This window comes from Gigantopelta aegis, chromosome 10, assembly GCF_016097555.1.
Source record: "Gigantopelta aegis isolate Gae_Host chromosome 10, Gae_host_genome, whole genome shotgun sequence".
NCBI lineage: Eukaryota > Metazoa > Mollusca > Gastropoda > Neomphalida > Peltospiridae > Gigantopelta > Gigantopelta aegis.
Window position 1 is genome coordinate 91,200,211 of NC_054708.1, and position 14,367 is coordinate 91,214,577.

At 40.4% G+C, this 14,367-nt stretch overlaps 2 protein-coding genes across 5 annotated transcripts in view; both read right to left on the minus strand.

Moving 5' to 3' along the window:
- The window catches only part of LOC121384211 (rhotekin-2-like), a 145,647-nt gene that overhangs the window by 120,810 nt on the left and 10,470 nt on the right, over window positions 1–14,367 (minus strand). For all 4 annotated transcript variants that reach the window (XM_041514487.1, XM_041514489.1, XM_041514488.1 and 1 more), the window contains exon 2: window positions 13,039–13,341. In XM_041514487.1, the coding sequence (XP_041370421.1) occupies window positions 13,039–13,341 (303 nt within the window). The remainder of the gene's footprint in view (window positions 1–13,038; window positions 13,342–14,367) is intronic.
- Window positions 4,009–5,936, minus strand: LOC121384212. The gene is made up of 2 exons (XM_041514495.1): window positions 5,006–5,936; window positions 4,009–4,910 (listed from the first exon to the last, which is right to left on the minus strand). Exons 1-2 carry the CDS (start codon window positions 5,536–5,538, stop codon window positions 4,088–4,090), a joined length of 1,356 nt encoding a protein of 451 aa, XP_041370429.1. The 5' UTR covers window positions 5,539–5,936; the 3' UTR covers window positions 4,009–4,087.

The window sequence follows — 14,367 nt, forward strand, 5'->3', positions numbered from 1 at the left end:
AATGAGGGCCTAATTTCTTAAATGCTATCAAAACGGAGGGGGACTTATTCAAAGACATGGGCTTATTTCCGGTCAAATACGGTAAGTATCTCAATACAAAATGTTACAAACCCTTAAAACCAATAATTTTGCTAAGTCCTACGATATCTGGAGAGGGGATACAACCAGGACAGAACAGTTGGAACATGTCCAGGAGAGGTGAAAAGAACGCACCCCAAGTCTGTGAAATTTGTCGTGATGTAGGCATTGTTGTGCTTCGAGCGACATCTACCGGTGACATCAGAATACAAACTTTCAAAATTATTTAAGCAATTGGGACATGGGCATTCCCATGGTATTTATCGATATAAAACCTGCTTTTTCACTCCATTTGATAAAAACGTGATCTAAGTGTGTTACAGGTTTGTAGATTAACCAAATTATAATTTATTTTCGATGGATGGAACTAGGGTGTGCAGCTTTAAGAATTTTATTGAATACTTTAAAAAAAAAAATCAAAAAAAAATCAAGATGTTAAAAAATCTCTGAATGTTGCGTCAGTTACTGTGGAATTGCCCAATATTTCTTTACAATAATATCTAAGAAATATTTTATTAAGGCAATATAAGCTATAGTATTATTTTGTCTGTTATCTGTTATTCACTGTGTTGCAGCAGTATTCATAACCCAACTGGAGTAGGTAGTTGAATGTTTTAGTTTCGCATGCCATAACAGTAAGTAATTTGCAGGGCCCGTGGGGGATGGGGGGCTTGTAAAGGTTTTATATCAAATATAAATTATGTACAGGCTCAGATCTAAATGTCCTGATCGGGGAGAAGAAACGTCCCTAATAATACCAAAGCCACTGAGCAATGTAGTAGGCGTACTAATAATGTTTGTTCATATTTAACAGGTCAAGCAACATAATTTTATATAATACCAGTGTCAGTTCCAGCCTGAATATTGATTCGATGTGTTTTAGTATGAATTGATATGTTATAATTATTAGTAGTATGTACAGAACATGCATAATGATTTACCCAGTACTAAATTATCAAAATAACAAACCGTAGCGTTATTTTAACTTCAAATTATTAGAAAATATGGACCACCTGAACTTTCAAGGGACTATCTGAAATGAAAGCCAGGTAGTCCTGTTAACACCCTGAAAAAATGGTGAAGAATATCTTCCTCACTTATCTGTTATAATAGCACAGGTCCTTGCAACATGGATTCATCCATACAAACCATATTCAACCTGCCACGTTACGTCAGCCCTCTACGTTAACCGTTCTGTCCAGGAGCCAGATGGCACCAACTTAGATTTTTTTTTTAGGTGCCAAATAGCAAAATTAGGAGCCATGTTCATATATCAATATAGTGTATCTATGAATGTGTGTACATGTATGTGTTACATTGTGTATCTGTGTGTTTGTCTGTGCATGTCTAATATGTCTATGTATAGTCCAGTCAAATAGTGACTTAAGGGCCCTAAATATGCTAATTTATGTTAATTAGGTACGAACATCAAAGGAACCAGATAAACAACTGGAAATCTTGCATTTGTCATCAAAAGAAGCAATTAAATGCTATCCAAATTCATCAGTTGTGTTGTAAGAAATAATAGAAACTAAAATCAAGTGCCCATTTGGGTGATTGGCTAATTATGTAATCATAATTATGATAATTATGTGTCGCCATACCACCTTTTCATCATAACTTTTAGATCTGTGAACCAAAAAGTATGAGAAAAATGTCAAGATCTAGATTTCATGGTTCAATGCTAGTAATACATGAAAGAATCCCCAAAAAGTTGTCATTATGAGCCAGTTATGCAAATAAGGCAGGGTTAACCAAGTAACATAAAAAAGTAGTGCCCGCACCAGATAGACAAATCGAGAAGAAGATAAAAGCCAAGTCTCCGGAACACTTGTTTGAAGCTCTGTGATTGTTCATCAACTTCAGTCAACTTCAGTCAACTTCAGTCTCAATAATAATAATAATAATAATAAAATTCTTTATTTTCAGAGGGTAAACACATTCAGTACAAGGTGACTGGTCTCCCATGAGGCCCTCTCTAATCTATACATGATATTATACATACATACATTCAAAGAAACAACATCAACATACATGTAATATGTATAGCATGAGGAACAATAGCACATATTATGAATATATAAATAATATTTAAATCAATTTGTTAAGAAACTTGAGTCAGTGATAACTAATAGCCTTTGTATTAGAGCAGCTAGTGCTTTTACAGTCACCACAGGCAAATGTACATTCAAGGCCATTCCTGCGACAGGTGCATTTTAGAGTACTGCAGCCGGTTTTACAGTTACAGTGAATAACTTCTAATAGGTGGTCAGGAGCTGGAGGCAGGTCTGTTCGCAGTGGAATGAACTTGCCATCCTTCTCCTTCCACCCATATTCAGTGGCATTAAGGCTTTCTCCTTTCCATTCGCTTATTTGATGGAAAACACGTAGTGAGTGGTACTTGGCAGCACCTGACGTTGGTGGCAAAACCTTTGCCTGAATCTCTTTTGAACACCTGACAACTTTTTCTTTAAATCGCTGGCATCTAAGTTTGTCCAGACTGTCATTTTTTCCTCCATTGTACAGGGACACAATTGCCTTCTCCCCAGCTTCAGTAATTTGATCATGTTGGGTATATGGGCCAGACAAAAAGATTTCTGCATGTTTTCTGAATTCGGAATCACCAAGCAGCTTTTTGAACACAAGATGTTTCCCAACCCCATACAGTCTAGAGGTTGTGTTGCAACCGGAAATGGCATGGGCAAACAGAATGTATTCACATGTAGTCTCCTTTAGGATATCCCTCGTCTTTTGTATGTCCCATACTCTGCAGCTTTTTGAATGTAACTTTGGTTCTGGTTGAAAATAGATTGCCTTTGGCAGATTCTTTGCATGGTAGCAAAGCAGAACCAGCAAGTCTGTGTCCTCTCCGATTAGAACAGTGTCAACAAACTCAGCAGATTTCACTGCAGTCATGACAATCAGTGTATCAGCATCTCCCTTTGCATGTTGGACAACACATCCTACTCTCTCAAGTTTATCACTCAAAATGTTTATGAACCTCTGCTTGTTTACTGGGTTTGACAAAAACGCAGCTTTCTTCAAAGAAATAACAGTTTGGCCAGAAAAATGAACCTCTGGACCGCAGCAACCCTTTGTCCTGCGCAAGTGAGTAACATCCTTGGTTGACGGTCCTGCAGGATAGCCATCAAATACAATGGTTGCTTTTGAGTACCTTCGAGTTACATAGTCCACGTATAATTGACAGATGTGATCAACCGACTCTTTTCTGGGCCAAGAAATTCTCTGAATGAGGGATTCCCACATATTCCCACATTGCATATGCAAGGGAAGGTTTGTTGGCTTCTTTGAGCAGAACGGTTGACTCAAACAGGGCTGCAGAGTTCATACTTGAAATCCGTTGAGGGATCTTCCTCCTTACTGGCAATAACACTTAGTCTTTGGAACAGAAGCTGTGGCTCAGTATGACATCATCTTTAGTAGTCACCAATGTCTTGGCAGCGAGGGTAACAACTTGATTTTTTCGCTTAGGTCAGTAGACGGCATTGATGGCTGTGAGTCTTTCACATATTCCCACATTGCCTGCCCTACTTTTTTTGCATATGCAGGCTGCGCAGGGAAGGTTTGTTGGCTTCTTTGAGCAGAACGGTTGACTCAAACAGGGCTGCAGAGTTCATACTTGAAATCCGTTGAGGGATCTTCCTCCTTACTGGCAATAACACTTAGTCTTTGGAACAGAAGCTGTGGCTCAATTAGTATGACATCATCTTTAGTAGTCACCAATGTCTTGGCAGCGAGGGTAACAACTTGATTTTTTCGCTTAAAAGATAATTCATTGATGCTCATTCCAACCATGCTGTCAAGTATTGCCTGCCCTACTTTTTTTGCACTGTCATCATTAACAGACTTGTTTGCTGTGACACCACTGACTAGGCTGCGCAATGACTTGTCACTACCAAAAGGATCCAACTGCTTCAGTGTCTTGAGCAAGTCAAAAGTATCATCAACATCTTTTTTTTGTCGTGCCTTGGTTACATCCTTGCGCTGCTCACTTGTGACATATGTGACCCCTGATAGTGTCTGCATGGCAAAATTGAACAAGCTGGCATTGACAGCAACCACTGTGCTCGTTGGCTTTCAGAGAACCCCCGTCCATGAGTAAGATTGACCTCTGAACAAGCTGGCATTGACAGCAACCACTGTGCTCGTTGGCTTTCAGAGAACCCCCGTCCATGAGTAAGATTGACCTCTGAACAAGCTGGCATTGACAGCAACCACTGTGCTCGTTGGCTTTCAGATAACCCCCGTCCATGAGTAAGATTGACCTCTGAACAAGCTGGCATTGACAGCAACCACTGTGCTCGTTGGCTTTCAGAGAACCCCCGTCCATGAGTAAGATTGACCTCTGAACAAGCTGGCATTGACAGCAACCACTGTGCTCGTTGGCTTTCAGAGAACCCCCGTCCATGAGTAAGATTGACCTCTGAACAAGCTGGCATTGACAGCAACCACTGTGCTCGTTGGCTTTCAGAGAACCCCCGTCCATGAGTAAGATTGACCTCTGAACAAGCTGGCATTGACAGCAACCACTGTGCTCGTTGGCTTTCAGAGAACCCCCGTCCATGAGTAAGATTGACCTCTGAACAAGCTGGCATTGACAGCAACCACTGTGCTCGTTGGCTTTCAGATAACCCCCGTCCATGAGTAAGATTGACCTCTGAACAAGCTGGCATTGACAGCAACCACTGTGCTCGTTGGCTTTCAGAGAACCCCCGTCCATGAGTAAGATTGACCTCTGAACAAGCTGGCATTGACAGCAACCACTGTGCTCGTTGGCTTTCAGAGAACCCCCGTCCATGAGTAAGATTGACCTCTGAACAAGCTGGCATTGACAGCAACCACTGTGCTCGTTGGCTTTCAGAGAACGTTGGCTTTCAGAGAACCCCCGTCCATGAGTAAGATTGACCTCTGAACAAGCTGGCATTGACAGCAACCACTGTGCTCGTTGGCTTTCAGAGAACCCCCGTCCATGAGTAAGATTGACCTCTGAACAAGCTGGCATTGACAGCAACCACTGTGCTCGTTGGCTTTCAGAGAACCCCCGTCCATGAGTAAGATTGACCTCTGAACAAGCTGGCATTGACAGCAACCACTGTGCTCGTTGGCTTTCAGAGAACCCCCGTCCATGAGTAAGATTGACCTCTGAACAAGCTGGCATTGACAGCAACCACTGTGCTCGTTGGCTTTCAGAGAACCCCCGTCCATGAGTAAGATTGACCTCTGAACAAGCTGGCATTGACAGCAACCACTGTGCTCGTTGGCTTTCAGAGAACCCCCGTCCATGAGTAAGATTGACCTCTGAACAAGCTGGCATTGACAGCAACCACTGTGCTCGTTGGCTTTCAGAGAACCCCCGTCCATGAGTAAGATTGACCTCTGAACAAGCTGGCATTGACAGCAACCACTGTGCTCGTTGGCTTTCAGAGGACCCCTGTCCATGAGTAAGACCACCACGACTTTTCACACTGCACATAAGCACCTGTTCAATAATAAGATCAGTGGACAGGCCGGCCCAATATCTCTCAGTGCGGCGAATGACATGGTGTCCTTCACAGAAACTTCTATGTATACACATCTGGATGATCTGCTTCAAGACAGAGCATGGTATTAAAGCCTGAACAATCTCCCATAACTGGACAGAATTTGAAGCCTTTGCCATTAAAAACCAGGAGCTGAGGTCTGATTGAGTGAAACATGCAAGAATTCCCTTGGAAATGACTGATTTATGCAAGGCCTTGAGCACTTATGGGTTAATGCACAAATGGCACCCCACAGCAGCACATGCCAGTACAGCAGGCACTTAGGCCTAATGAGACTTATTATTTCTAACAACACAACTGATGATTTCTAGTTGTTTATCTGGTTCCTTTGATGTTCGTACCTAATTAACATAAATTAGCATATTTAGGGCCCTCCACCACTTCTATTCATCTCTATATTTAATATGTTATTCCTGGGGTATATATCAGAGGAGAATCCCATAGAGAAACAATTTTGTGCAATTAGTGGTGGGTTGGACCCCTTAATTGGATAACTTGACTGGACTAGTAAGTGTGTGTAAACAGTTTACCCATTGGTACAAATATTAATTAACTCTGAAAAGAATGAAATGTATCAGATAAACAATTGTGCAATTTATATATGTGCTGGGTGACTAGTATATGTAATTGTCTGTTGAGAATATTATATGTGCTGGGCGACTAGTATATATGTAATTGTCTGTTGAGGATATTATATGTGCTGGGTGACTAGTATATGTAATTGTCTGTTGAGAATATTATATGTGCTGGGTGACTAGTATATATGTAATTGTCTGTTGAGAATATTATATGTGCTGGGTGACTGGTATATATGTAATTGTCTGTTGAGAATATTATATGTGCTGGGTGACTAGTATATATGTAATTGTCTGTTGAGAATAGTATATGTGCTGGGTGACTAGTATATGTAATTGTCTGTTGAGAATAGTATATGTGCTGGGTGACTAGTATATATGTAATTGTCTGTTGAGAATAGTATATGTGCTGGGTGACTAGTATATATGTAATTGTCTGTTGAGAATAGTATATGTGCTGGGCGACTAGTATATGTAATTGTCTGTTGAGAATAGTATATGTGCTGGGTGACTAGTATATATGTAATTGTCTGTTGAGAATAGTATATGTGCTGGGTGACTAGTATATGTAATTGTCTGTTGAGAATAGTATATGTGCTGGGCGACTAGTATATGTAATTGTCTGTTGAGAATAGTATATGTGCTGGGCGACTAGTATATATGTAATTGTCTGTTGAGAATAGTATATGTGCTGGGTGACTAGTATATATGTAATTGTCTGTTGAGAATAGTATATGTGCTGGGCGACTAGTATATGTAATTGTCTGTTGAGGATATTATATGTGCTGGGTGACTAGTATATGTAATTGTCTGTTGAGGATATTATATGTGCTGGGTGACTGGTATATATGTAATTGTCTGTTGAGAATATTATATGTGCTGGGTGACTAGTATATGTAATTGTCTGTTGAGGATATTATATGTGCTGGGCGACTAGTATATGTAATTGTCTGTTGAGAATAGTATATGTGCTGGGTGACTAGTATATATGTAATTGTCTGTTGAGAATAGTATATGTGCTGGGTGACTAGTATATGTAATTGTCTGTTGAGAATAGTATATGTGCTGGGCGACTAGTATATGTAATTGTCTGTTGAGAATAGTATATGTGCTGGGCGACTAGTATATATGTAATTGTCTGTTGAGAATAGTATATGTGCTGGGTGACTAGTATATATGTAATTGTCTGTTGAGAATAGTATATGTGCTGGGCGACTAGTATATGTAATTGTCTGTTGAGGATATTATATGTGCTGGGTGACTAGTATATATGTAATTGTCTGTTGAGGATATTATATGTGCTGGGTGACTGGTATATATGTAATTGTCTGTTGAGGATATTATATGTGCTGGGTGACTGGTATATATGTAATTGTCTGTTGAGAATAGTATATGTGCTGGGCGACTAGTATATGTAATTGTCTGTTGAGAATAGTATATGTGCTGGGTGACTAGTATATATGTAATTGTCTGTTGAGGATATTATATGTGCTGGGTGACTAGTATATGTAATTGTCTGTTGAGAATAGTATATGTGCTGGGTGACTAGTATATATGTAATTGTCTGTTGAGGATATTATATGTGCTGGGTGACTAGTATATATGTAATTGTCTGTTGAGAATATTATATGTGCTGGGTGACTAGTATATATGTAATTGTCTGTTGAGAATATTATATGTGCTGGGTGACTAGTATATATGTAATTGTCTGTTGAGAATATTATATGTGCTGGGTGACTAGTATATATGTAATTGTCTGTTGAGAATAGTATATGTGCTGGGTGACTAGTATATATGTAATTGTCTGTTGAGAATAGTATATGTGCTGGGTGACTAGTATATATGTAATTGTCTGTTGAGAATAGTATATGTGCTGGGCGACTAGTATATGTAATTGTCTGTTGAGAATAGTATATGTGCTGGGTGACTAGTATATATGTAATTGTCTGTTGAGAATAGTATATGTGCTGGGTGACTAGTATATGTAATTGTCTGTTGAGAATAGTATATGTGCTGGGCGACTAGTATATGTAATTGTCTGTTGAGAATAGTATATGTGCTGGGCGACTAGTATATATGTAATTGTCTGTTGAGAATAGTATATGTGCTGGGTGACTAGTATATATGTAATTGTCTGTTGAGAATAGTATATGTGCTGGGCGACTAGTATATATGTAATTGTCTGTTGAGAATAGTATATGTGCTGGGTGACTGGTATATATGTAATTGTCTGTTGAGGATATTATATGTGCTGGGTGACTAGTATATATGTAATTGTCTGTTGAGAATAGTATATGTGCTGGGTGACTGGTATATGTAATTGTCTGTTGAGGATATTATATGTGCTGGGTGACTAGTATATATGTAATTGTCTGTTGAGGATATTATGTTGTAACATCACAAGTTGTAACATCACAATACATTAAAAGTAACATTTGGGAATCTTTGTATATATTCGGGATTTAATTGCCAACAGTTCACTGGTTTTCTACTTTATTCTGATGATGTGTTTGTGTGCTGCATATAAAAGGTTGACAGAAATCCCAGTCTATGTTAATAACATGATCGATTTTCATTTATTTATTTTTTAATTGTTGATACGATTGTAATGTTTTCTTACAAACTTTCCTTTTAAATAAAGTGTTTTATAAGGTGTACCAAGAAACATTTTAGAACTATTTACATATTTTTCTCTGATATTATATACTTGTTAACATTTGACTTCGATCGTTTGGCGAAAACATGGTTGCGGTCTCTTTTCGTAGTGATCATATCATCGATGATGTAATGATTTTTATCTCTGCGACAGGGATGCAGAACGTGCACGCCCGCTTGCCAAATGAGTCATTATTTTGACGGACAAATGTAACTACCAGTCCGATGGGAGATTCGTCTTTTTCTCACTGTAAATTTATTTATTTATTTATGTATGTATTTATTTTTTTTATTATTATTATTATTTTTTTTACACTGAATCCGTGACTGCAACAGCCATGCCAGAATTCCAAACCATTCAAAAATATGGTTCAGAATGATGACGAAATAGTTCAATACACAATACATGTACCGCATTGCCGGAAATGGGTTATAGTGAAAACTGAACTGTGCCAAAATGGCCCCAAAGAAAACGGAACTAAATTGGACAAAACAGAACCAAAATCTATGGCTATATGACTTATATGGAACCAAAAATTAAAAAATGTATGGCTAAAACGACATTACAAGTGGTGAACAATGATATCTTCAATAAAAGAACAGCTCTATTAATTATTTAGTACTTTGTAACACCGTTTTCCCCAATATATTGAAATGCTGCTATGACTAAAGATAGAAAGAAAAAGATACCATTCTCGCCAATACATTTAGGTGCCATTATAGCCAAATTGGTTCCGTTTTGGCCAACTAAAATGGTTCCGTTTTGATAATGATTCCAATTTAGCCTCATTCTCCAGAAACAGAGCCAGTCAAAGGTCAATAGTTCCTAAAAAGTATTTGTTTACATTCATAGTATACTGCGGGTGTGGTTTGAATAGATTTTTTTTTTTAAATACTTGCAGTATGCCACATGCTGTGTGTGTGTGTGTGTGTGTGTGTGTTAAACAATAATATATTGTCCTATAGGCTGGCAGACTAGTACAAATTTTGGCAGGCTAGTAAATTTTAGTCAGTTCTGGTCCAGTGGGCTAGTGAAATATTTTCTGCACCCTGCACGAAATTGAAGGCCAATAGGAATTTGCCTATGTGCTTAACAAGGAGACGTTTAGTGGTATACAGCGACTATTTCACCAGAATATCCCCCTATGTGCTTAACAAGGACAAGTTTAGTGGTATACAGAGACTATTTCACCAGGATATCCCCCTATGTGCTTAACAAGGAGAAGTTTAGTGATATACAGAGACTATTTCACCAGGATATCCCCCTATGTGCGTAACAAGGAGAAGTTTAGTGGTATACAGTGACTATTTCACCAGAATATCCCCCTATGTGCTTAACAAGGAGAAGTTTAGTGGTATGCAGCGACTATTTCACCAGGATTAACAAATGGTCGCAATATAGAGGCCTGTGTCACGTGTACCTGCTAGTCGCCCTCACTGGATTAACAAATGGTCGCAATAGAGAGGCCTGTGTCACGTGTACCTGCTAGTCGCCCTCACTGGATTAACAAATGGTCGCAATAGAGAGGCCTGTGTCACAAGTCGCCCTCACTGGATTAACAAATGGTCAATATAGAGGCCTGTGTCACGTGTACCTGCTAGTCGCCCTCACTGGATTAACAAATGGTCGCAATAGAGAGGCCTGTGTCACGTGTACCTGCTAGTCGCCCTCACTGGATTAACAAATGGTCGCAATAGAGAGGCCTGTGTCACGTGTACCTGCTAGTCGCCCTCACTGGATTAACAAATGGTCGCAATATAGAGGCCTGTGTCACGTGTACCTGCTAGTCGCCCTCACTGGATTAACAAATGGTCGCAATAGAGAGGCCTGTGTCACGTGTACCTGCTAGTCGCCCTCACTGGATTAACAAATGGTCGCAATAGAGAGGCCTGTGTCACGTGTACCTGCTAGTCGCCCTCACTGGATTAACAAATGGTCGCAATAGAGAGGCCTGTGTCACGTGTACCTGCTAGTCGCCCTCACTGGATTAACAAATGGTCGCAATAGAGAGGCCTGTGTCACGTGTACCTGCTAGTCGCCCTCACTGGATTAACAAATGGTCGCAATAGTGAGGCCTGTGTCACGTGTACCTGCTAGTCGCCCTCACTGGATTAACAAATGTCGCAATATAGAGGCCTGTGTCACGTGTACCTGCTAGTCGCCCTCACTGGATTAACAAATGGTCGCAATAGAGAGGCCTGTGTCACGTGTACCTGCTAGTCGCCCTCACTGGATTAACAAATGGTCGCAATAGAGAGGCCTGTGTCACGTGTACCTGCTAGTCGCCCTCACTGGATTAACAAATGGTCGCAATAGAGAGGCCTGTGTCACGTGTACCTGCTAGTCGCCCTCACTGGATTAACAAATGGTCGCAATAGAGAGGCCTGTGTCACGTGTACCTGCTAGTCGCCCTCACTGGATTAACAAATGGTCGCAATAGAGAGGCCTGTGTCACGTGTACCTGCTAGTCGCCCTCACTGGATTAACAAATGGTCGCAATAGAGAGGCCTGTGTCACGTGTACCTGCTAGTCGCCCTCACTGGATTAACTAATGGTCGCAATAGTGAGGCCTGTGTCACGTGTACCTGCTAGTCGCCCTCACTGGATTAACAAATGGTCGCAATATAGAGGCCTGTGTCACGTGTACCTGCTAGTCGCCCTCACTGGATTAACAAATGGTCGCAATATAGAGGCCTGTGTCACGTGTACCTGCTAGTCGCCCTCACTGGATTAACAAATGGTCGCAATAGAGAGGCCTGTGTCACGTGTACCTGCTAGTCGCCCTCACTGGATTAACAAATGGTCGCAATATAGAGGCCTGTGTCACGTGTACCTGCTAGTCGCCCTCAGTGGATTAACAAATGGTCGCAATATAGAGGCCTGTGTCACGTGTACCTGCTAGTCGCCCTCACTGGATTAACAAATGGTCGCAATATAGAGGCCTGCGTCACGTGTACCTGTTAGTTGCCCCTGCTAGTCGCCCCTCACTGGATTAACAAATGGTCGCAATAGAGAGGCCTGTGTCACGTGTACCTGCTAGTCGCCCTCACTGGATTAACAAATGGTCGCAATAGAGAGGCCTGTGTCACGTGTACCTGTTAGTCGCCCCTGCTAGTCGCCCCTCACTGGATTAACAAATGGTCGCAATATAGAGGCCTGTGTCACGTGTACCTGCTAGTCGTCCTCACTGGATTAACAAATGGTCGCAATAGAGAGGCCTGTGACACGTGTAGTCGCCCTCAGTGGATTAACAAATGGTCGCAATATAGAGGCCTGTGTCACGTGTACCTGCTAGTCGCCCTCACTGGATTAACAAATGGTCGCAATAGAGAGGCCTGTGTCACGTGTACCTGCTAGTCGCCCTCAGTGGATTAACAAATGGTCGCAATATAGAGGCCTGTGTCACGTGTACCTGCTAATCGCCCTGACTGGATTAACAAATAGTTGCAATATAGAGGCCTGTGTCACGTGTACCTGCTAGTCGCCCTCACTGGATTAACAAATGGTCGCAATATAGAGGCCTGTGTCATGTGTACTTGCTAGTCGCCCTCACTGGATTAACAAATGGTCGCAATATAGAGGCCTGTGTCACGTGTACCTGCTAGTCGCCCTCACTGGATTAACAAATGGTCGCAATATAGAGGCCTGTGTCATGTGTACTTGCTAGTCGCCCTCACTGGATTAACAAATGGTCGCAATATAGAGGCCTGTGTCATGTGTACTTGCTAGTCGCCCTCACTGGATTAACAAATGGTCGCAATATAGAGGCCTGTGTCACGTGTACCTGTTAGTCGCCCTCATCGGATTTTGCAGTAAATACAAATTTATAAACACTGCATTAAATGAAATTAGGATGTAATATTTTGTGGCCATGCAACTCAAGGCTCAATCTTAACATATAACAAAACAATTAAATATTTTGGTCATTATGCATCTTTGAGACTTTACCTTTAATGACATCACTGTTAAGACTATTAAAATAAATCCTAGATTTTCATCCCCATCTGACCTAAGGATAATTGTCTGGCTGCCACTATTTTGTATTGCACTATTAAAAAACAATTGTCCTTAAAACGTATATGTTTAAAGTGCAGCATTTCCTGAAAATATAAAATAGAATTGTAGTATGGCCTAATGAATAAAGGTGGAATCTGCTAAACTGACTAACCGTGAGTCTGCATCTGTGAGATCTCTGGGCGATGCTGACCGCAGTCTGGAGAGATGGGACGGTGTGGAAAGGGGACGGGACAGTCTGGAGAGGAGACGGGACAGTGCTGGGTTTACCGACAGACTTGACAATGGTAGCGTCACCAGCCCCGTGCAGTGAGTAATCCTGGGACGTCTTCATCTTGTGGCGTGTGATTGACATCGACATACGACGCTTCAGCGAGCGCTTTAGTGTACCGTGGCCAAACGGAGACTTCTTTGACACATCCGACTTGCGCCAACTTCGCTCAGGATCCCTTTTCGTCTGCAAAAAGAAAAAAACAGATGCATGGTTATATGATGTCTTTGTAGGTGAATACTACGTTGGGAGGTATTTAACATTACAAAAAAAAGAAAGAACACATGAATGCAAATTAGTGTTAGTACTGTTTTGGCAAGATTTTTTTCAAGGACTTTTTAAGGACCCCAGACAAAATATTACGGGCTTTTTCTTACTTCAAAAAGGTAAAGTACCATACCCTGAAGGTAGTTTGCAGTTACTTTCCTACTGTAAAAAAAAAAGTGTTGGATTGTATGATCGGTAAATTAGTATGGCAAAAACAAAAAATGGGGAGGGGGGGAGGGGGGAGGGGAATTAGGTATTTTTGCTGATGATTTGGTGCCAAAAGGGTGAAACTTCAAAGGCCATTTACAAATAAAATTTAAGTACTTTTCATGACATTTTGATGCTTTTTAGAATATTCATGGACTTTTGAGTACTTAATTTTACAATTAAAAATTCATGGTTTTTAAGGACCCGTACGAACCCTGTTTTACTGAAACTGATTACATATTTCTTATGATTCTGACTGAATTCTAAAAAAATCCCTAAATTCAATGCTTGTGTGTATATATATATCTATATATATATATATATATATATATATATATATATATATATATATATATATATATATATATCACACATATACCCCTCTACTTAAAGGACAACTCAAACATATTTGTTACTACAAGATTTAAGCATAAACTTTTAACTATGTAATCAACTTAATCAAAATACATGCATAAATGACACTTATAAACTATGGACGGTGCACTTGCACCTCGACCACAAACTCTCTCAGAGTTTTATTTCTCAAATTTGACTGACGCCAATTACTGTTACACTTCCACCAAATTTTGTCCGGACACAAGTTGTGAAAATACCATTACAGTGACACAGATTCCACATATTAGATTGTAACGATGTCGCCAGTATCGACTTCGCTGAGATAGCATAGGGCAAAATACAAGCAGTTTTCTACCATCTGCCATTTTGGTTTTTTATGGA